This window comes from Silene latifolia, chromosome 2 (genome assembly GCF_048544455.1).
Source record: "Silene latifolia isolate original U9 population chromosome 2, ASM4854445v1, whole genome shotgun sequence".
Classification (NCBI taxonomy): domain Eukaryota; kingdom Viridiplantae; phylum Streptophyta; class Magnoliopsida; order Caryophyllales; family Caryophyllaceae; genus Silene; species Silene latifolia.
In genome coordinates, this window is record NC_133527.1 from 191,223,931 (window position 1) to 191,247,146 (window position 23,216).

General features: G+C 37.0%; 3 protein-coding genes and 1 long non-coding RNA gene across 4 annotated transcripts; 1 reads left to right on the plus strand and 3 right to left on the minus strand.

Annotated features, from left to right (window-relative positions):
- Positions 1-1,008: 1,008 nt before the first annotated feature.
- On the minus strand, positions 1,009-1,920 carry LOC141641834 (uncharacterized). Its single transcript, XM_074450481.1, has one exon. It carries the CDS (start codon positions 1,918-1,920, stop codon positions 1,009-1,011), a length of 912 nt encoding a protein of 303 aa, XP_074306582.1.
- A 5,190-nt stretch (positions 1,921-7,110) lies between these two features.
- LOC141632085 (uncharacterized) lies at positions 7,111-7,900 on the plus strand. Its single transcript, XR_012537754.1, has 2 exons — positions 7,111-7,280; positions 7,662-7,900. It is a non-coding gene; the product is annotated as an uncharacterized LOC141632085 (long non-coding RNA).
- A 3,043-nt stretch (positions 7,901-10,943) lies between these two features.
- On the minus strand, positions 10,944-16,571 carry LOC141644013 (protein NSP-INTERACTING KINASE 2-like). The gene is made up of 11 exons (XM_074453423.1): positions 15,560-16,571; positions 15,325-15,454; positions 14,822-14,893; positions 14,549-14,692; positions 14,371-14,442; positions 13,535-13,594; positions 13,340-13,437; positions 13,080-13,232; positions 12,617-12,958; positions 12,158-12,537; positions 10,944-11,626 (listed from the first exon to the last, which is right to left on the minus strand). The coding sequence occupies exons 1-11, from the start codon at positions 15,648-15,650 to the stop codon at positions 11,306-11,308; spliced, it is 1,863 nt and encodes a 620-aa protein (XP_074309524.1). The 5' UTR covers positions 15,651-16,571; the 3' UTR covers positions 10,944-11,305.
- Positions 16,572-18,877: 2,306 nt separating this feature from the next.
- On the minus strand, positions 18,878-22,307 carry LOC141644014 (S-adenosylmethionine decarboxylase proenzyme 1-like). The gene is made up of 3 exons (XM_074453424.1): positions 21,920-22,307; positions 20,459-20,605; positions 18,878-20,350 (listed from the first exon to the last, which is right to left on the minus strand). Exon 3 carries the CDS (start codon positions 20,152-20,154, stop codon positions 19,021-19,023), a length of 1,134 nt encoding a protein of 377 aa, XP_074309525.1. The 5' UTR covers positions 20,155-20,350; positions 20,459-20,605; positions 21,920-22,307; the 3' UTR covers positions 18,878-19,020.
- Between the last annotated feature and the right edge of the window lie 909 nt (positions 22,308-23,216).

The window sequence follows — 23,216 nt, forward strand, 5'->3', positions numbered from 1 at the left end:
ACGTCTCAATTAATGCAAATTGATTAATTACGAATTAATTAGTTGGTTTATGAATGCGAGAAGATAATTATAAGATCGGTTTTTCTAACATATGTCCACTAGGCATAGGATAAGAAAACAAAAAAAGGAAAGAAATAAATGTATTTATTGTAAAGAAAAGTAAAATTAATAGGATATTTCAATTTCCCATAAAAACACCAATTAATTCTTTCCTTTTTTATTTTCTTATCCTATGCCTAGTGGGCATAGGTTAGAAAAACCCTTATAAGATACTCCGTAGTAACTAGCTAATAAATAGTTATACTGTTAGAATAGTACATTATATTTTATCGGGAAGATCGGAAAAGATCGAGCGTGTCAGAGAGCTAGCATTATATTATTGCTCGGTTGGTGGACGTTAACTTTTGATGATAATACGATTCACAGTTAATGAGAGGCCGAATATTTCATGAAACAGAACCTACGAGAAAGTTTATTAAATCTTGTGTTTAGTCCTATCTCCGTTTTCTTGTATTGAAATAGAATTATCTCATAGACAATAATTTAATTAGGTCCTGTTCTTTTGGACTTAATTTCAGTTCTAATAAGTTCAGTTCAGTTCAGTTCAGTTCAGTTCAGTTTAGTTCAGATCAGTTCAGTTCAGTTCAGTTCAGTTCAGTTCAGTTCATATTAGTTTATTTCAACATTACTATTATTATTCTTATTGATATCATTATTATTATTTTTTATAATAATAATAATAATAATAATAATAATATTATTATTATTATTATTATTATTATTATTATTATTATTATTATCATCATCATCATTGTTGTTGTTATTGTTGTTATTATTGTTATTATATTATTTTTATATTTATTATATTACTATTATATTTATTAATAACTAATTCGTATTGTTTATATTATTATATTTTTTTTGTAAGAAGTGAGTAATTCTCATTAATAAGAGAAGAAACCGATCTTACAAGAAGAACCAACTAGGGGAAACAAGCAACAAGACCGTCTAATCTAAGAGCAAGGACAAGAGTTGATCATTCTCTAGTCCATGTCTCCAAGAGTACATTCGTAAACAAACACAATACTTTACTAAATTAATTAGTTGCGCAACAGATCTACGAGCTCCCATAAAAATCCGACAATTACGTTCCTGCCATATCACATAAATCACCGCAGCAAGAGCACAACACGCCAGCTTCCTCCTCACCTTACGAGTCCTATTAAGGGCAAGTTTATATAACTCATGCTTCAGACTTAAGACACGCCTAGTGACTCCCTGCCAGGCTAGCAGACCATGCATAAGGGCAGTAGAAAAAGGGCACTCAAAAAAGAGATGCAAACTCGTCTCAGCTGCAGCATAACAGAGAGTACACCGATTTACTAAAAGCATCCCTCTCTGACAGACCTTATCAACCGTAGCCAGACTATGATGGGCAGCAAGAGTGGCAATGAATGCATGCTTTGGAACAACAATGCTATCCAAAAGAGGCTTCATCCATCTAAGCCCATGAGAAGTACCATGAAAGATATCATAGACCTCATTCAAGGGGAACTTACCCTGCTGGTGCCAATTTTGGAAAAGCAGCTGAGCAGCATCCTGAGAACTCAGCTTCAAAACAAAATTATCCCTTACTCCCAAAATACGCTGCCAAATGAAAGAGCTACAATCTGTGGGAGTTAAATCCCAGCAAGAATGATTCTGAAAAATGTACTCCCTGGACCAAATCATCCAGATAGAGGTACAATGATGAATATAATTCCAGAACATCTTAAGCATCAAGGTTTTGTTCCAACTTAAGATTTCCTTAATATCAAACCCACCTTGTTTCCTTCTTCGACAAGCTTTTGCCCAACTAAAGAAAATCATTCTGCTATTCTCACCAGATCCCCAGAGGAACTGCCTGCAAGCTTTCTCCATTCCCTGGATGATGCCCTAGGGGAGCAACATACAGGCACACCAAAAAGACTCCATCCCAAAAATAACTGAGTTAATGAGCTGCACTTTCCCAGCATAGGAAAGTTGCAGTCATGTCCAATAGCCAAGCTTACCTTTGATTTTAGCCATTAAAGGCTGGAAGAGAGCACGAGTAAGCCTAGAAGAATGCAAAGTAGTACCCAGGTATTTAAATGGGAAAGAACCCTCCACATACCCTGTATTAGCAAGAATAAGCTGCTTAACCACATTAGTCACACCAGCAAAGTATATGTTCGTTTTGGCTGGATTAGGGGTGAGCCCAGACACCCTAGAGAACTGAGCAAGACAATTATGAACTGCCTGAACTGAGGGCAGGTCACCTCGCACAAAAACCAACAAGTCATCAGCGAATATTAAATGGGAGAGAGCTAACTTGCTACACTTTGGATGAAAACTGAATTGAGGTGAAAGCTTGAGGTCCTTCAAACTCCTAGTCAGCACATCCATGCAGAGGACAAACAGAAGAGGAGAAAGGGGATCTCCTTGTCTGAGTCCCCTCTTACCCTCAAAGAAACCAACCAAACTCCCATTAATTTTTAAGGAAAACCTAGAGCTAGTAACGAGAGTGATTATCCAGTCACAAAAGCCCTGAGGGATGCCAAAACGGGGAAGGATGGAGGCAAGAAAATCCCAACTAACAGAGTCAAAAGCCTTTCGTATATCAACCTTAACCACACATCGAGGAGTCTTATAAGCTCTACTATATCCCCTCACCAGCTCAGTGGCAAGCATTGTGTTATCATATATAGATCTATCAGAAACGAAAGCAGCTTGCTCCATACCAACTATAAGAGGCATAACTTTTTTAAGTCTAGCCGTCAAAATTTTGCTGATGGTCTTGTAAATGGTAGTACAACAGGAGATAGGTCGATAATCAAGCACTGAAGAGGGGGAGGCACTTTTTGGGATAAGGGAAATAATGGTAGCATTAACTTCTTTTTAAGAGCTTCCCAGTTGCAAAAAAATCCAAGACTGCAGTTGTGAACTCGTGTTGAATAACACCCCAAGCAGCACGAAAAAACCCAGCAGAAAAACCATCAGGGCCAGGGCTTTTATTGACATCAATGGAGAATAAAGCGTCCTGAACATCCTGAGGGGTGACAGGACTCAGCAATGCAAGACCCTCATCCCTGGTAAGGCAGTGCCCATTAGCCATAACCCTCCCATCAAAATCTGCCACCGACTCCTTACTTCCCAGCAGACCAGTGTAATACTCCAGAAAAGCTTTAGAAATGCCCTCCATGTCAGTGCAAGGTTGCCCATGAATATCCAGAACTTTGGAGATATTAGCATAATTCCGTCTAGAAGCCACCTTAGAATAAAAATACGCAGTCCCAGCATCCCCTTGTTTAATATCAAAATCCCTGGCTCTTTGATAGGCAATATTAAGCTCAGTGTTTCTGAGGGAGCAGTACGCTTTATTGCACAGTTCCTCCTCTTCATGGAAGGCCACATTGGTAGGATCAGAATGAACACGTTGCTGACATAACTGAAGATCATGCTTAAGCTTAGCAACCCTTTCAGAGATGTTAGAGTAACGGTCTTTATGAAGTCTCCTCAACTGATTCTTAATCCCATGAAGGTGTTGAGTCAACCTATACATGGGACAACCTCGAACGTAATTGTGCCATTCCTTCTGCACCAGAGTCAGGAAGAGTCTATCCTGTCCCCAGCAGTTTAGATACTGAAAGAAAGTCTTCTTAGCCTGAGATCTAACTCCCAAAGTAACCACTAAAGGGGAGTGGTCAGAGATGCCAGGGGTCAAAACTTCAGCATTAGAATTGGGAAAAGTCAAAAGCCAAGAAGAATTGACCAACGCCCTATCCAACCTCATCCACCTACAATCCCCTTGTTCCTGCTTGTTGGTCCAGGTGTACCAACAGCCCTGAGTGTTCAACTCCACCAAACCAGCATGAGAGATGGCATCATTAAACTCCCCCAGAGCCACCAGATTTGGAGAATCAGAACTAATCCTTTCCTCCAGAGTCCTGACACAGTTGAAATCCCCTAGTAACAGCCAAGGCAGATTACTCTGATGATGCTCCACCATAAACTCCCAGAGTGGCAACCGTTGTGCAGGGTGATTGAACCCATACACAAAGGTTACATTCATAGAAAGAGCCCCCTTAGTAACCATAAGATGAATCCACTGACTAGTGCTCTGCTGAACTGTGACCACAATACTAGAATCCTTCCAAATAACCCAAATTCTACCATTTATATAGGAGGAATAATTATCCAGAACAAAGAAATGCTTGAACTGACTCCTTTGAATTTTATTAGCTTTATTCCTACGGATACGAGTCTCAGCAATACCCAAAATATCCAACCTAGCAGAAGAGAAAAACGAAGTAACCTCTGATTGCTTTAGTAGCTTATTCATCCCCCTAATATTCCAAACCCCTATATTCATGGAGAATGTAGGGGGGGGGATCCTCATCTCTAACCTCTTGCTCTGCCCAAGATCTGACAGGGACTTGAATCTGAGTGACCACTGGTTGTGCCCTATAGGAATTTTTAGTAACAGAAATATTAGCACTTTCCACATGCCTAGCCTCCAGTAGAGCAAATTGGTTTGGTGAAACAGGAATTTGAGCCTGGGACTCCCCCCCAGTCTCATCCTGAGTACCAGGGACCAATTCAGTACTAGTGATCCGTGAGCTATTGGGCAGAGCATGAACTGGGCAATTACCATGCTCATGATGCTCCAAGGAAGCCCTCCCACTAGACACCCTAGGAGAAGAAAGGGCAGGCACAACACCTGACTGACCACCCCCATCAGACACTGTAGCCACCTCTTCCCCCTAGGGGCCCCAATATCCCCAACCTCCTTAGTGACATTTGGGACAGGAACTTCCTTATCCAAAAGATTGACAGCAGGATCCTCAACAATCAATTTCCCACTATCTTTAACCTGTTCTCCTTGAGATTGATTAGTTTCTTTTTTCTTTAACTTGCACACTTTCTCTTCATGACCAAGCTTCTTACAGTGAGTGCAGTAAAAGGGAAGCCATTAATACTCCACTCCTTGCAGAATCTGACCCAAAAAAGGAGTGTGGATGGCCACAAAATCAGGCAATGGTTGAGCTAAATCCACTTTCACCATGCCACGGGCAAAGGATAGTCTCCCCTTATTCGTAGTCACAGGATCAGCATACAATGGAGTCCCAATTTGGCTGGCAATCTTACTAAGAGCCTTGGCAGACCAGAGATGTGGATCCAAATTATGAAGAAGGACCCAAACAGGCACCTTGGATATCCTGTCAAGCTCAGTAGGGAACTGTGGAGTCCATTTTTTAAGAATGAGAGAGTGCCCATTTAAGTTCCAGGCATTACCCCTTAGAATGGTATGCATATCTTCCAACTTTGAGAAACGAAAGTAAAACCAACCCTTCTTAAAGTAAAGAACATCAGGAGGACTAACATGAGTCCAATGCTTCTTCACAAACTCCTTAACTTGTGCAATAGCCGGTTTCCCTCCAATAAATTGACCCACTAATGTATTCTTCCAGTAAACAAGTTCACTCTGAATATCCTCAACCTCTATTACCACTACCCCAGAAGAACAAGCATCAGGAACAGAATGTAATTCCATTCCCACTGCAAAGTTAGTAACTTTATCCACCCAACGAGATTTCCCTGTCATAGAAGGAACAGTCTTAATAGAAACAGCACCCTGGGTCTCAGCAGTGGGTTTAGGAACAGGAGCCTCCACAACAGGCTCACCCACAACTGCCGCAACAGTAACTACAGGAGTCGAGGACTGCCCATCCTTCGTAGAATTGACACCCTTATCCCCTGAAGATCGAACATTAGGAGTCGATTTCACAACTCCAGTAGCCTTCCCACTGACACTTTTACCCCCAGACTTTTCAAGCGCCGAAACTATTAAAGAGTTAACAGAATTAGGTTTACCTATGGGTGTAGAAATTTGATCCTCCGTCTCAGATCTACCCCGTCGTGGCTGTAGAACAGTGACAGTAAGCTTCTTCGGTCGTCCCATGGTTGGAAAGAAAGGAGATTAATCGGAGATCATCGCAGTTGCAATCGCCAGAAAATCGCCTTTCTTTTAGAGAGAAGCCCTCTCCTAACCAACCCAATTATTATTATTATTATTATTATTATTATTATTATTATTATTATTATTATTATTATTATTATTATTATTATATCTAATATATTTATTATTATTATTATCATTATCATCATCATCATTATTATTATATTATATTTATTATTTTATTAATATATTCATTATTATTAATATTATTGATAATATATTTAATATTATTATATTAATAAGTTATAATATTATATTTATTATTTTATTAATATACTCATTATTATTAATATTATTAATCACATATTTATTATTATTATTATATTAAATATTATTATATTAATAAGTTATTATATTAGACCTATTATTATTATTATATTATTATTTATTTTTTAGTTATTATTATTAATATATTATATTATTATTAATAATGTTATCATTTATATTACTAATATATTATTATTATTACTATTTTATTTTTTATATATCTTATTAAATTATTATTCTTAGATTATATTAATATATTATTATTATTAATGAATAATATTATAATAATATTTATTATTGTTATTAGTATTATTTTTATTATAAGATTTAGTATTATTATTATTATTAATATAATCTTTTTATTATTATTTGATTGATTGATTGATTCGATTGATTGAGCTCCATTGAGTTTAGTTGATTGATTGATTCAATTGGACAATTTGGTCCAAAAAAGAAGGGCCTAATAATCTATTAATTTTTCATTTTATATCTGACTCGGTATTAATTACCGTCCTCGAAGCAGAATCTCTAACAAATCCCACTACAGGCTACAGCTAATTATTAGGATTTAAAAATGTAAAACTGTTGATTGATACCGAGGTTTGCATAGGTATGTAGTCATTATTAGGATTTAAAAATTAAAACTGTTGATTATACAAAGGGGGTTTGCATCTGTTTCCATTAATTAAATGCTTGAGTGTAAGCGACACTTGCGGTTCGAACATGGCTTGCACGTCTCAATGTTCGTTCATTTATATGAATGCCAGAAGCGAGCTAATTAAATAATTAAATTGTTAAATGAACCCTGTATAAATAGAGACAAAGAAGTGAAGCATAGCAATACACAAAACCATCAAACATAATAAAAATACAAGTTCAATTACATACATTCTCTCTGAAAATGGCTGTTATTTCAACACTCGACTCATTCAACCCAACCTTATACGAATTTCGCTTCCCAGTTCCTCCTTGTCAGGTAAAATATTTTCTTTATTTCACTTTTATTGCCTCTTTTTGCTCTAACTTATCCCAAAATTATTCTCCCCTTTTTAGTTCTATATTTAGTAAGAAAAATAATTGTGATCCCCAATATGTTGTTGGCAATAGAGTATGGCCACCTTGTTAGATACGAGTATAAAAATATCGATTTTTCCACACTAATTCTCCTAGTATAGTAATTATGAATTTATATTTCAATTTTTAATTAATTGACATTTTAACATACGTTCATTGGACAAGCATATTAGAAAAACCCTAAAACTAATTATATTTAATGGTATATATAAGATTACTTGAAATTTAATTTAAGTGATGATTACAATCTCAACTAAATACAAATGTAAATGTTGGTGTGCAGGAGTCGGGTAACGCTGATGACGCTTCCGCCCCCGTGTAGCATGCTTACACTTTCGTCGTCTTTAGCCTTTAGATAATTCCAATGTTTGTTGATGCTACCTATGGTTACTTCCGTTTCTTGTGTTTCACTTATCTTTTTCAGTTTGTTCCTTTTTTATACTTTTAAGTCGAACTATGTTGTCTAATGTAATTCGACATCATCAACATCTTCAATAAAATTTAAAGGCACTTGTGAATTTACGTGTGTATGTGTTTATATGTCCTCTTTTTCGTTTAATTTTTTTGTTCGGCTAATATATAGTCCTTGTTTGTATTTTCTAGCAAGTAGTTTATTAGGACGGATCAACGCACCTACCAATTTTTGTATATATTTTAATCAAATTGTTTTCGCCCCCATATTTTATACCATACCCAACGACTTAATCCCGAATCGTTGTCTCACTAATCGACCTCATAGGATCGCTATAATCAAGCCTTCGTGAACCCCATTTAGGACAATTTGTTTCAAATTAAAGTTACTCCATTTCGTTAAATTGGGTTGTGAGAATAATATCCAAAGATATTATTCAATATTGTATATTGTAAATACTCCTAGTGCAAGTAGGATATATTGTAATATTAGGAATTGTATCGTTTTTTCCTTATTTGAGTTATTTAGTTGCCTTAGGAGAAGATATGATGTATGTATATAATCGAGTCTTGTCCATTTTCTCTCTTAAACCCTTTAAATAATATATATTTTTTCCACTACATCCTATTTTTCCTTTATTTTTACCCATAAATTTAGAATCGTTAGATAATCACAAGATGCGATCTGGGCCACCAAAAGGAAATTGGGGACTCAGAGCAATAACAATATTGTTTTTTATTCTTGGGGTTGTCAATAAGAACCCCAAATTATAAAGTTCCTCTATTGCAACTAAAAATTGTTCTTAAAATAAAGAACCAAGTTCTAAAATAAGAACTTAGTTTGTTACATATTGGAATTTGGGGACCAATAAATATGACTTTGAAATTGTAAAAGACCAATTACATATAATCTATTTTCAATTTAAGAATTTTATATAAATGTGATCTATTGTAAACAAAAGTTCTTACACATTAAAATTACTAAAATATGACATGGCAAAAGAAGAACTTTATCTATTGCTACTGCTTTGGTGCTTTAAACAAGAAAAAAAGATATGCACAAATTCCTAAAAATTTCAAAATCCATTCATTTAGACCACTCCTAAGCAAGGTCATGACCTAGGTCATGAGAGGAGTGGGTCATGCTAATCAAAAATTAAGCAAGGGATTAAGAAGACCCAAGGTGTGCAGAGGTGGATGACCTCTTTTGAGCTTCCTTGACCCATTTGGTGACCTAGTACGTAGCACTATCTAATTGGTGGTTGGAGGGAAATATAATGAAAAAAAAAAGGACGAAGACTGAGACTTGAAAGCCTACAATCTTGCACATCATCATGCCACTTTCTACTTTTCTACCAAAAAAATAAGATAATTTAAATAGGAAGTAAATCTATGGTTATTTACCCATCGAGATTAAATAAAATCTGAGTATATTTTTTTTGAGTTAGTTTTTAAATTATCTATAAAATGAACTCCATTTTGACATATTTTAAATCTTTTTTTTTTATATATATACATAAATAAATATATTTGACATAAAAAAAACCGTAAATTATACTAGTAACTAGATTCAAACATAAATGCTACGATTAAAAATTAATTTACCCGAGTTCATAGTGTAAGGTAGACATAAGAGATGAAGGTTGGGGTAGATGGAAGGGGATAAATGACAATAGTTCATCATTTAACTACGGTGAAGGGGATGAAAGGGGAAGATCTGGGTAAATAGATGGGAAGGGATGGATTAATTTAATTTGGGAAAAATTATTTGGGTTGAAGATTGATCTGGGTAAAAGGATATAATGGGAAATTGCTTTGGGGTAATGTTTTGGAAAGAGATGGGAAGGTAATTAGGGAAATTAGATAGATATGGTGAGATTTACTTTTTTTTTATTAGTTTTTGTTATGAGTTTTTTTCCTTTTTCTAATTTCCGCCCCATTATTCTTAACATTATTCGTATCATCTAATTATTATTTTGCAATGAACATACTTAATTAATTTATAAAATAAAAGTTTAAAATAAGAGTATATAAATTGTTGATAATTGAAAGAGTAGGAGAGAGAGTTTTGGTGGGATAGAAAATGTGAAAAATTGAAAAGTAGAAAATGATTGGGTTGATGACCTAGGTCGTGACTCGGGTCGTGACTTTCTGCTTGGGAGGGTAAAAGTGGGTCTAGATTAATAAGGTGAGATTAAGAGTAAAAATGTGTCGCGGCCTAATTAGCGAGACTCTTGCTTGGGGATGGTCTAATAAATCAAGCGAAGATCTATCTCATTTCTTGAAAAGAACAACTTCCTTTTTTTGCGCGATCTGGATTAAATTTTGGGACCATTTAATGCTTGTAACTGACCGGATTACAAAAATTCTCCATAACAAGTCAACTTTTTAAAATTTAGGTCCAAAAATGCCGGTCTTTGGACCGGATTAAAATATAATTCTAAGAAAAAATAAGTAACTAACTAATAATTCCGGTCCGGATCGGAATTTACCGGACTTGAGCCGAACCGGGCCAGGATCTTAAAATGTTGGACCGGAGACCAGACCGGAATAACTAAAAATTCTGGCCCGGTGCGGTAGATTTCGATCCAGGCCGGTCCATTTTTCCGGTCGAGACCGGATTTTGCACACCCCTACCTGAAGCCCTGACGGTACTAAATCTCAATTTCATCCCATTTAAAAAACTTATTAAAATAAAATAATAAAAAAAGTAGTTTTTGTTTTGCACAAAAATGTTTGAATTTTTTTTTTGGCAAAATAGGTTTATTATTTCAAATTGTTTAGGACCAATGGCTCCACGTCATTGATTTTATTTTTCTATTTTTTAGGTGAAATCGTAGCTATACCTCGTGGCTTTAGTCTTTGTTATTTTGAAAGGAAAAGAAGTGAAGCCATGAGGCAGCCTCGCGGGTTGTCTAGACCTGGTAATAAACAGGTCAATCGGCCCGAAAAAGGCTTATCTAGTTTTACAAAATTGGCCAATTTCAAAAGGCCATATCCAGAAGGGTCAATTTCAAAGGGTCGTATCTGAAATTGTCGAGCTGCGGCTAAGGTGATTCAAGTTGGAGCGTAAAGATATTCGTCTTAACTTTCCAACGAAAGTTCACAAGCCAAATCCAGTGCGTTGAGCATAATATGCTCAACGCCTTAAGTGTTCATGAATTAGAATATATTCGACACTCATCTTAACAAGTACTAGATCAACTATTACAAACTTCATTGTCCTTTCTATAAGCTCGCGTATAATAATAATAGCTAAAAATCAATGGATATTATAAGAGGGTCGCTTCTAATGTTCTTTCCAGAAAGTTATTTTCTGGAATATGATTCTGTACACTCTGAAATTTGTGGAATTCTATTGGCATCTCAAGCCTGATAATGGCACTGACACCGCTTTCCGGCCCACTATCTTCATGGGTTCAACTGGCATTCATGTTTCTATATACCGCACCATTAAGTCTCCAGAGCGGCCTTATAGGAAAAATTTAGCTAGACCGTCTCAGCTAAGAATTTGTGTCATCTAGGTCCAGAGAGCTCCATTGCTTGGACAAGCAACGAAGAATCGTCAGTGAGATCAGAGTACCGCTCTGAAGAGGAGAATTCGTTGGCTCGGCTCCTAGTGGAATCGGATCTTTGAGACGCTTCCCATTTCTCAGCAAGGCCGTCTCCTTCGAGCATCCTTACTACTTCCGACATTCTAGGTCTCTGGTTTGGAAGGAATTGTGTGCTTAAGAGCGCGACTTGAACCATTTCCTCTAACTCAATCCTATCGTAATCATTCTTCAAGTCCTTGTCTACCAACAGATCTAACTTCTTTTCTATGTGAATTTTTCTCACCTGCCGAAAAAGATATAACCAAAATCGTTTAGGTTAGTGAGAACTAGACCTAGCAACCGAGTCCATCAAATTGTGACGACCAAGTTTTTTTTTTTTTTTTTTTTTTTTTTTTTGGTGACGAGAGAACCCGCAGCCGCAACCTTCGGTGCGCACTGGGTAAACCCTCGGGTGTACGTGATAGCCTGCAAACCACGTATACCAGGTAAGCCACCCGAGAGTGACAGGCTCGAAGTCTATTAGGCATGGACCCAGGTCAAGAATGCTCCACAAGATTTTGCTCTTGGTGAGGTTGAACGACCAAATTATTGTCACTTGTCGTGTATAAAATTTAACGTACTTTCAAATTAGTCATTCCGTGTCATTTACAGGTTTGGTCAGTTTCGTTAGGCCAATAATGAAAACCACTATGAATTATTCCCTCCGTCTCAATCATTTTGTTTACTTTTGATTAAAATACCTCTCACAGAAAATATAAAAGGTAAACAAATGACTGGGACGGAGGAAGTACATGCAACTTGGTAAGGTACATACCCAGTCTAACATAGCGCCTTTCTGATTTGATGCTTTCCCAAAATCGAGTGCTCTTTGACCAGTGATCAACTCAAGTAGGAGAATTCCAAACCCAAAAACATCGGTTTTCTCCGAGGACTGCCCTGTAGAGAGATACTCAGGAGCTATATGCCCGACAGTGCCCCTAACAGCGGTGGTAACATGGGAATCTTCGTGGTCTAGAAGTTTTGCGAGCCCAAAGTCTCCTACTACAGCCTCACAGTAATCATCAAGCAGAATATTTGCAGCCTTGACATCCCTATGGATTATCTTAGGGTCGCATTGCTCATGCAGATATAGAAGACCCCTGCCTGCGCCTAATGCAATTCGTTTTCTGGTACCCCAATCTAAAGCCGGCTTAGCTGCAAGGCAAATTGACATGGATAATAAAATTAACAAAAGTATAAGACGGTCTCATCATAAAGTTACGCAGGTTAGTACCTTTGAGACGAGAAGCAACACTCCCATTGGACATGTACGGGTAAACCAAAAGCCTTTCGGATGTTGTCATGCAAAAGCCACAAAGCCTTAAAAGATTCCTGTGCACAGCCAAGCTGATCATTTCGACTTCAGTTTGGAATTGAATTTCTCCACCAACAGCATTTCCGTCAATAAGCCTCTTTACTGCAACAATTGTCCCGTCTGAAAGTTGGCCTTTGTATACAATCCCAAAACCACCCTTTCCGAGTATATTTTTGCTGCTGAAGTTGTGCGTTGCACTCTGAAGCTCCCTGAAATTGAATCTCCTTAAGTTTCCTAGGCAAGCGTCTTCATAATGTCGATCTGACATAATTAAAATGGAATTACCAATTCTGTATACAACACTCAACTGAAATGTAATTACGCGACACCAAATAAATTCCTAGGTCGGCCACTGAACTGAAATGTAGCTCGTTTACTTTACCATTGACATCGAAGAATAACTGCCGGTTGTGCTTATATTTCCACCACAAAAGGAATCCAAAACCAGCAATCAGAAGGCAAACACAAGCTATACTGGAACCTAACGCCAAGGCAAGTTTCGAATGACCCCTGGGTTTTCGAGAAGGCTGAGAACCTTCAGTAACAAAGACATTAAAGCGTTAATGTTCGACTAAACACTCAGATTATCATCATTAAACCTGAAAACGTAAAAAGTCATGCAGATTGATTATAAGCACTCACTGCTTGAATTGTTGACATCGAATGACAGCGGCAATTGAGCGGTCCCATTACAAATGTTCTCACCAGCTGTGGCACATATTTGAGGGTTTCCTACAACACTATATGAAACAACTTGCAGTAATTAGCGCGACACATTCGTAATGGGAAAAGAAAAGGCATATGAACAGGTAGCATTTGAAGTGGAATGTTGCTCACCTGAAGGTTTTTGTTTGGAATCTTGGTACAGGACCACTCAAATTATTGTAGGACAGATCTCTATCATACACCCAAAAAAAGGAATTCTCATTAAGTTAGGGGCCACCAATTATTACAGTAAATGTGATATGTAATTAGCGTGTTGTTAATGCAAGGGTAAGACGGCGCTAGAGGTAGCATTGGCTAACCTGGTCTGTGAAACCAAACCAGATTGCCCTTAACCCAAAAAGATTGTTTAACCGAAAGTCTCAAACTAACCAGATCCGTCACAACTCACAACTAAGCATTGACCCGATTCAACTAGAATGGCAATAAATCAATAATGACCCGACAACCAAACTTAATAGGACATTAGACCCTCCTTAACCCGTCCCAACCTTGATTCCAGTGATATGATTGCCTGCTATAAAGCGCATACATCCAAGTACTTAACCACGCGGCCACGCCATACCACCACAGTCGTAGCCTTCAAGATGCTAAGGGTGTGTTTGGATTGAGGGATTTGGAGGGAAAGGGAGGGGAGGGAATTGAAAGGATGAGAAATCCATAGTTTGGTTAGCAAAATGAAGGTAGAATGATTTGGAGGGGAGGGAAAATGGATCCATCCATTTCCCTCATACAAGGCAAATTATTTCCCAACCAACACAGGCAAGATTTGGAGGGAAAATCACCTCATCCATTCTCCCTCCCTTCCCTTTCCTTTCCTTTCACTTCCCTCCTTCCCCCTCCCCTCCCTTTCCCTCCTTTTTTCCTATCCAAACACACCCTAAGGTAATGTTCTTGTTACAATGTGTGAAAAGTTCATGAATGATAAGACAAAGTTAGGTGAAACTCACATGAATGTAAGTTGTGTGATGTTACCAAAACCCGGAGGAATATCACCCGAAAGACTGTTGTTTCTCAACCTCCTAACCAAAATCAACACAGAAACTTCATGAGTCGCGGTTATCACAACAAGCATAAACCTGTGACATTTGTATCAACCGCAAATTTATTAAAATCATCAACACATACAAGTAATGGAGGTTCTTCAAGCGAGAAAGTGAAGTCGGAATTTCTCCGATGAATAAATTATCAGAAAGGTCAAGAGTCTGAATCTTTGACAGTTTTCCAATAGCAGCAGGAATATGACCTGATATATTGTTATTTTGCAACAGTCTGACATAAAAACATAACATTATGAAAACAGTAAGACATCAAATGATCAAAACAGATAATATTAATAATAATAATAATAAATGATTTATCATATTAAATGCTCAATCATAGAAGTACACTAGTACTTACATAGTCTGAAGATTTGTCAAATTCCCAATGTTTGGGGAAAGTGTGCCAGATAAGCCCTGACTTGGAATCCCCCTGTGTGTTGAATCAATCAACATTCATAACCCATATTATTCACAACTTCATTTATTTCACATTGTACTAGTTAAGAATATAGGAAACCAGTGACAGAGCCAGGATTTGAAGTCAGCCGAACGAAAGGCTAATTTTATAAGGGGACCTCGAAGTTTTTTGGAAATTTTAACTAAAAATTTCGAAAATTTCAAACGCCAGCGGGGGTGCCCCGCTGCTAGCACCCATAATCCTAATTTGAAACTCGTCTACAACAAAATTGTCATTGTGACTCCTTTTAAACCGGAAAAACAAAAACAAAACTACCCACTTATGTTACATGGGACACTAATCAACTCATTAATACAAATATTAAGCCTAAAACATCCAAAAATGTAACATTAAAAACAGAAAAAAAAAAAAAAAAAAAAAAGTGAGAGAAAGAGAAAGCTTACAAAATAGTAACAAGGCCTTGTGTACAAGTAACCATAGCCCAACTACAAGGATCAACTGCATTTCTATCCCAATTATCAAGAACACCATGTGGGTCTTTCAATGAGTCTCTTATATCCATCAAAGCTTGCACTGTCACACATTATACAACAAAATTAATACTCGTCAAGTAACCGATACGATATAAGTCGAATGTAGTGAATTGGACCGAACGGAAGAAGTAATATATATAAATACCTTCGTAATTGACTCCATCGGGTGTAAGCAAACCAAGAGAACAATACCATAAGCTAAAAAATACCCAAGTAAACAACAAAATTTCTCTCATTTTTTTTACAGTTTTTGATTAAAAATGTTGGTCTAAATACTTACTATATGGGCATGTACAAAAGAAGGAAAAATGACAAAATAAGTTGAAGAGCAGGTAAAAAGCAAATGGGGTTTTAGTTCAAATGAAAATGTGGAATGAACAATAAGTATATAAGTTCGCCTTTTGTTTTTATGCGAATTCTTGTTTTAAGACCGATACAGACTTCTCCGCATTAAAACATAAAACGTGTCAAATAAATGGATGAAATAAAAAGTAAAATGTCTAGAAAATGACAGATTTTTGTTTTATTTATCTATATGAGTCGTGATATGATATGACCGTCTTAGAAACCCAACACTATGTATTTTAGAACCGTTTAAGAATTACGGACATATCTGTCTTATATATAATATATTCCATAAAATGGGTTAAATAGATGGATGAGACAAAAAGTATAATAATGTCTAAGGAATGACAAATTCTTATCTGACTCGGTTTTTAGTTTAAGACAAATATGACCCGTTTTAAATAAGACGGAATGAATATTTTATGTTTTTCCTTGTAATAATACAAAGTGGAAGTGTGACACAATATGTCAGGGAAGGGAAGAAAAAGAATGCTTTGGTGGAGGAAAAAGTAGAAAGTGAGAGGGCGTAAAACATCAACATGCGGCCTACCATGCTTTGTTTTGGCTTGGCTTTGTTTGCATAAACATTGAGAAAAGAATATCAAAAATTATTAAGAGTATAGGAGATAGGATTGTTACTTGTTAGGACTATTATAGATTGTTTGGGTACATTCAAAAGTTGTGGTAGTGTTTGGTGTAGGGAAAAGGTAAATTCCTTCAATCATGCATTTGGTTTTTGAGTAGTGTGGTATTCTTTTTGAAATAGGGTAGGGAATAGGGATGTCATGGGGATAAGTGAGGATATATGCTTTGTTTCAACTTTATTCATATGGAGTATATAAATGTATAAGAGCTAGTCTTGCTTGTGACGGGTTAATCCCGTCACAAGCTTGTGACCTCTCACAAAAAGGGAGAGTGAATAAGGTGGGGGCACCCCTCATGTGCTTCCCACTCACCTTTCAATGGGCATTTTGTGAGAGGAAACGGTATCCGTCACAAGCTTGTGACGGATATCGCCCGTCTTCAATGAGATTTTGTGAATGTATAATTAGAGTTGTGCGATGGGTCGGGTTGGTATGAGCTGGGTCGAGTTGAGTGTCAACAGCCCATTGCACGACATTAAATGAGAATTGGGCTGAATTAGTGTTGGGCCAGTTTTATCTAGTCCGAGCCTGGCCGACTGGGTAGTGAGTGAGGCCGGGTTGGCCTTTCATATACTTTCTCCATTCAACTCCACTCTACCACCTTACCTTTCACGTTTGTCAACACGTGTTTTACGCGGTAAATATCGTTAGTTACGTATTTGCAAAAAGATGGAGGGTCTAGTGATTGGTTGGTCTAGGATGACACTACAAGGGGTGGTCTTTCATATATTTATTTTTTATTAGTGTTTGGATCGGGCCGAGTTGAAAAAGTTGTGGCATTAGCCAGGCCCGACAGCTGGAAAGCGGCCCACAAGGCCGGAGTGGGCGGATTGGCCCGCTATGATGCACAACTCTAAGTATAATGTATCATTTTTTTTATATATTTTTTCTTTTGAATTGAAATTAAACTAAGCATAACTAAGTTGAAGTTAACTGAATAAAATTAAACTAAAAAGAAAGGGTGGTGTTTATTCATGTACATGATTTACTTAAATCATGTACATAAATGACCATTATACCCTTCTATTTTTACACTTCCATTTTAATTCATTAAATCCTCTCAAATTACTCACTCTAACTACCACCAATACAACCACCAACCAATCACCACAGCAACCGTCCACCAGTCCCAGATCGGCCCCCTCTCTAGCGAGTCCGGTCACTTTCCGGCAAGACCCGCCAACCGGAGCACCTGACTTTCCTATGCACGTCCTTCTCCTGCACCACCGCCCCTTCTAGATTCACCACCCTCCCCCACCGTCGTCGTTCCGCCCCACCTAAGACACCGATGCCGCCTCCACCTAACCCCTCCCAAATATCACCACCATCCCGTCCCCACCACCATCCTTCATTGTAAAAGACCCTAATTGTAAAAGACAAACCCTAATTGAGATGATTTCTTGTTTAATCCAAATAAAATTAATTCACATATTGATAAACGAATGATTTATTGTCTACTATGATAATTGATATTCCTAATTGCAAATTTGGGAGAGTTTAATTTGAATGTTTGATGAAGTTTCTGGGAATGGTAATAGAGAACATTTCTTTCTTTTTTCTCTCTTTTTTGTTTTCTTTCTAAGAAAAGGGTAGTGTATGGAAATATTATGAAAAAAAGTCCATAATTGAGTAAAAGGCGTACATGAATGAGTAACTACGAAAAGAAATGAGCTGAATTTAAGTCTAAAAGAACAATGCCAAAAAATGGGACATTAGTGGCCCATTTTCAAAATTAACCTAAACTTTCGGAAGATCACTTGGATTTGGTTCATGGCCCCAACAGATTTGGTCTTTTGCCCGTGAACAAGCCATGCCATACAAGTTGTTCAACTTGCCTCGTCATAAACTCCTACTCCTACTTGTGTCATTGTGTGAATGCGCTTATTGCTTAGCTACTTTGGACAAGGAGGTATCGCTGCTACATTGGACATCTTTTTTTCCAGCGCGTAGAAGAGAAGGTATAAAACTGAAACTAATATGTATTGAAATATTCAAATGTGTACTCGTGAAAATGTTTGAAAAACAAAAATGTCATATATGTAGCTACGGCCTAGCAAAATCGCGTACCCGAGTTTCATAAACCGTTTCTTTTAAAATCATGTTTTTACAAAATGGATCCAGTCAGGATTTAAACTAGTTGTCCGATTCCTGAAACCGAAAAACCAGTTACTTGTTTGAACTGGTTTTAAAACTGCAATGTACTTTTGAACTTTTGACCTACTTCGAAGCTGCCTTCACTTGGCTTCTTCATTCACATTTCTTTCTTCAAATACAAATTGGCAACCACTCACCCTTCTATCACGTCACCTCTGTTCAATCACGCCGGAAGAGCTTCATTGTCTGAAGTAAAAACTCAACATAAACTGATAAACCCCCTTATTGTGCCCGGAACTTGTTGGACTGTCGCTGAATATAACCAGTTGAATACGATGTAAATTGAAGAAGAATTTAAATCAGTCTAACTAATCCAACAATAATAATAAAAATAACTTAAAATAAAAGTAACCAACGTCATAGTACATTTCAAAACCAAACACGAAAACAATAATAATCCAATCATCAGGTTCAAAACCTGAATCTTTATTTAGAAAATAGAAAATGAGCACAATAAAATACTTTAAACCTTCTCTTCTTCAATTTCCTCCTCTTTCCAGTAGCATTTCAGAGCCTTCTTGGGGGCGGAAACAGTAACCATCTTGGAGAACTTCTGGTAAAAGACGGATCCACCCAATCCGAGCCCTTCAATGCCACCCTCTTCACGACCGTAACCCATCACGTCAACGGCACAATATTTCTCGAGGACCTTGTCAGCCGTGTCAACTGAGACTGCAATACTGAACTCTTTGGGTTGAAAACAAGCAAGAACCCTTTCTACCAGCTGGTTCAGATCAACTACCTTCAGGTCATACCCAACAGCTTCAAAACTTGCATAGCTGAACCCGTCTTCAGGGGTAATATGAATGGTGGAGACGGCTGGTCCCTCAATGGCGTTCATGGAGTACCCACAGGGCTCAAAATCAAAGTCGCATATCGACGAATCTGGGAGAATTTTGCGAATTCCAGAAGTTTCCGTCATCTCAGCAGCTGATGCGGATTGGGACTTGAAGAAGACAGATGCCTTCTCCTTGTCGAGACCTGTCATGCACATTTCAAGAGTAAAGACAGGGTCGTCGTAGCTGGCTTCAGCAGTGGCAGAGTAAACATGCCATTTCTGGGGTTTAGAAGGGCTCCCCATCACAAAGGCTTGGCTGCCTGATCCCAACTTTCCAAAGTACTTGTCAAGCACAGCAACTTCTTCCGAGAAGCTCCGATGAGGGTACGACTGCGCACCTGGGAAGATGAAGCTCCCACGAGTGTAGCGTACAGCTTTCACGTCAAGTGACAGGGAGGCAGCCAGCCTTAAAATTGGTGGGATAGAATGGAGCAGCTTGGTGGTCCCACAAGTTTTGATAATGATCTTGTAAGAATAAACAAACAGGCTGGACTCGGAAAGAACATATGAGTCCACACTCTCATTAGCCAACGAGTCGACAATGGTGCATTCAGCTGGGCCAAGAATCTCATCCAACTGGGCCTTAGATAATGCACGGAGGCCCTTCCCTTCAGGATCGACAAAAATACCAGGCTCAAAGAATGAAATTTCAAGCCTCTTCTCAAACCCTTCGAAACCGATAGCAGAAATCGTCATGGTGTTGTTGTCTCCATCCATGTGAGACACAGCGTCGTTGTTTCCCATCATAGGGACCGTCATGGTTGTGTTGTTTAGAAGTGAGTGTTACAGTCGTAAAGAGGAAGCCGAACAGTACAGGAAAGAGGGAAATCGAAGAAGAAAGGAGTTTAAAACTAAAAGACCTAATATTTATTAAAGCAAGAAAATAAAAATGGGACTACTTGTAGTAGTCAGAGGTGTATCTAGTTAGGGTATATCAGGATGGTTTGCGAGAGCACTGCAAAAAAAAAAAAAAAAAATGAACATAGGTAAGTAACCGTCAACAATCGAAAACAATTCATAATTCATAATGGGAGGAAGAGGAAATAACAAGAAAGAAGCATACGTTGGAGTAAGCAGCTGATCTGAATTTCTTGATTCCTCCTTTTGGTCGAACGTCTTCAATGCTGTAGCCGAGTGGGGAGAATAGCGATTTACTACTACTACTGCTAGACTTCTTTTTACCACCTTTCGACTCCATAGCTCATTCAATCTGTAGTCACAAAAAACATCCAAATATATACATTAATAACCACAAAAAGGATATAAATTAAATGAGCACAAAGAACATCAATCAAGATCACTTATCAAGTTCTTTTAAGCGAACTAACATCCGTAAATACTCTTTTATATATCAAGCACTAGGAACTGCTCATTATTAACCAATTAGATCCGGTTGACGCTTGCAATAGTCATAAATGAAAATTTGTATAATTTAAATTAATATATTGAGGAAATGGTCATAATTTAGAAATTTACAGAGTATATCTCATATAGAGATGATACTGACCTTCTCCAATCAACCTTCACTAAGGTCAGGGGCGGTTATGACGGCCTTTGTCAAAAATAAATACAAATTTGATTGATAAAGGAGCATATTAATTATGTTGGTCTAGTAGTTTGTGATATATTTTCTCACCTTAAATGGTCATGGGTTCAATCCTTCAATTGAGCAAATTTTTTTTAATGTTTTTTCACTATACATTTTGCTCAATTAAATAAAATTTTTTAATGTATAACTCGATTTTTCGTTGTAAAATTTTTTCACATCCCCATCGATCAAATCCTAGAATTCCCTCACTAAGGTTATCCTCTAATCCAATATTTTATATTTTAGACGATAAGATCGAAAAGGAAAGGCCCTAACGATTTCAAGTTAAAGTCTTTGACAAGCTACCATGATTATTGTTGTGTAGATCACGTCAACCAACATATCGAGTACGATTTCAACAAAGAATAAAATCGTAATTCTGATTCAACAAACAACCACATGAAACCCTAGACGAGAATATTCAACAAATCACAACGAAAAAAATCAGTATCATAGACATTCAATTAAAAAGACAATTTAAACCTAATTTAACATGCAACGAGATGAAATCGTAGAACAATTTATCTCATGCCAGATTAAATCTCACAATTTTTACGGATAAGAACGAGAATAATCCAGTAATTCGATTAAAACGACAACCTAATCCTGATTCAACACACAACGAGATGAAACCCTAGATTAATAGATTTCATACAAGATTAAATCTCACAATTTTTAAGAATGACTACGAGAATAATTCAGTAAATCGATTGAAACGAGAATTTAATCCTGATTCAACATGCAAGGGGATTTACATGATAATTTAATGAATAACAACGAGAGTAACTGATTTCATATCAAATTTTATCCACAAAACACGATAATTTAATGAATAACAACGAGAATAATTCGGTATCATCATAGATTATTCAATAACGAACACAATTATATAAATTAAAAATCAAAATAACAAGAAAAATAGATCGAGAGACATACAAATATATCTGGATAAAATAATCAAGAACAATGGATGAAGATCTGGAAATTACGACAATAATTGACCCCTTTTAAATCAAATCAAAACCCTAAAAGATGAAGATTAAAAGAATTGGGATATGATTTGGGAATTATTATTAGGTTAAGGAAATGATGAGTAGCTGCGGCTTTTCGAGGGTATGAATAGAGGAAGGAGGCGCGTTTATTTTTATAGGGGGGTCGACCTAGTGGAATGACAGATTTGCCCTTGGATGGTTTCGTGGACGTTACTTGATTTGCAGCATTTGGGTGGATACAGATACGTTTAACCCTGGAATTAATTTGCGGTGTTTTATGAGTGTACTGTTTCGTGGATGAGAGATTAACAGAGGGAGGATTTACTTTTTCTTTTTCTGGAAGTATTAGGAAGGGAGCGTTATGTTATCTTGGTTGGTCTCCAATTAAAACGGTTGTATTCGTCTTAACTATAAAATTCATTGAATATTACGTTAAATATAAGGATTTTTCTAAAATGTGAAATCAGAGTTTGTCATTTTTTAGACCCTGTTCTTTCTTAGCTTAATTTCAGTTCATTTCAGCTTAGTTCAATTTAGTTTAGTTCAGTTTAGCTCGATCTCTGCACAAATTAACTCTCACTTTAGTTTAGCTCAGCTCCTTTCTACCAAGAAAAAAGGACATTAGACATTTGTTCGTCTTAAACAAAATTTGGTGTTATCTTGGAGGATTTGTTAAATTTGGTATAGTAGAAACTAGAAAGTGAATAATCTCATACTATTTTGATTTTGAGGTGTTATCACTTGTAATAAATGTCAATGGGTGGATATGAAATGCGTAGAGAAATTAATGGTCATTATAGAGGAGATATTGTGTGAGTTGCGTGTTTATCATGTGTTTTAAATGGGGATAATAAGTAATAAGGAGTTGAGCCAAGCACGAGTTTCGTATTACTCGATTTGTGCTCATAAAGCGAAACTCATGCTCGAGCCGATTTCAAGCTCACCCGATTTTATTTTATTTTTTAAAAATGAGCTCATATCAAGCTTATGAACTTTTAAATCCGAATAGAATTTGAAGGTTAGGTACAAAAATATTGGACATTTCAACATTTAATATGATGGTACATATAATTATGATAAAAATTTAATAAAATAACAACAAGATATTACTCTCTCCTATTCTATATGATCTTCCACGTTGGTTTTAGATCAATATTTAGTGCAATGGTAATATGTGGAGAAAATGAAAATAGGAGAGAGAATGTAGGTTTACATGTTATGTTAACCACAAATGATAGACA

What these genes read in the sequence shown, in the direction of transcription:
- LOC141644013 (XM_074453423.1), bottom strand. Translation starts at nt 15,650, where the DNA reads ATGAGAGAAATTTTGTTGTTTACTTGGGTATTTTTTAGCTTATGGTAT. An exon ending in CGATGGAGTCAATTACGAAG is followed by an intron (nt 15,455 to 15,559) that starts GTATTTATATAT and finishes AATGTGTGACAG; the next exon opens with TGCAAGCTTTGATGGATATA. An exon ending in TGTTGCTTCTCGTCTCAAAG is followed by an intron (nt 12,538 to 12,616) that starts GTACTAACCTGC and finishes TTTGCCTTGCAG; the next exon opens with CTAAGCCGGCTTTAGATTGG.
- LOC141641834 (XM_074450481.1), bottom strand. Translation starts at nt 1,920, where the DNA reads ATGGAGAAAGCTTGCAGGCAGTTCCTCTGGGGATCTGGTGAGAATAGC.
- LOC141644014 (XM_074453424.1), bottom strand. Translation starts at nt 20,154, where the DNA reads ATGACGGTCCCTATGATGGGAAACAACGACGCTGTGTCTCACATGGAT.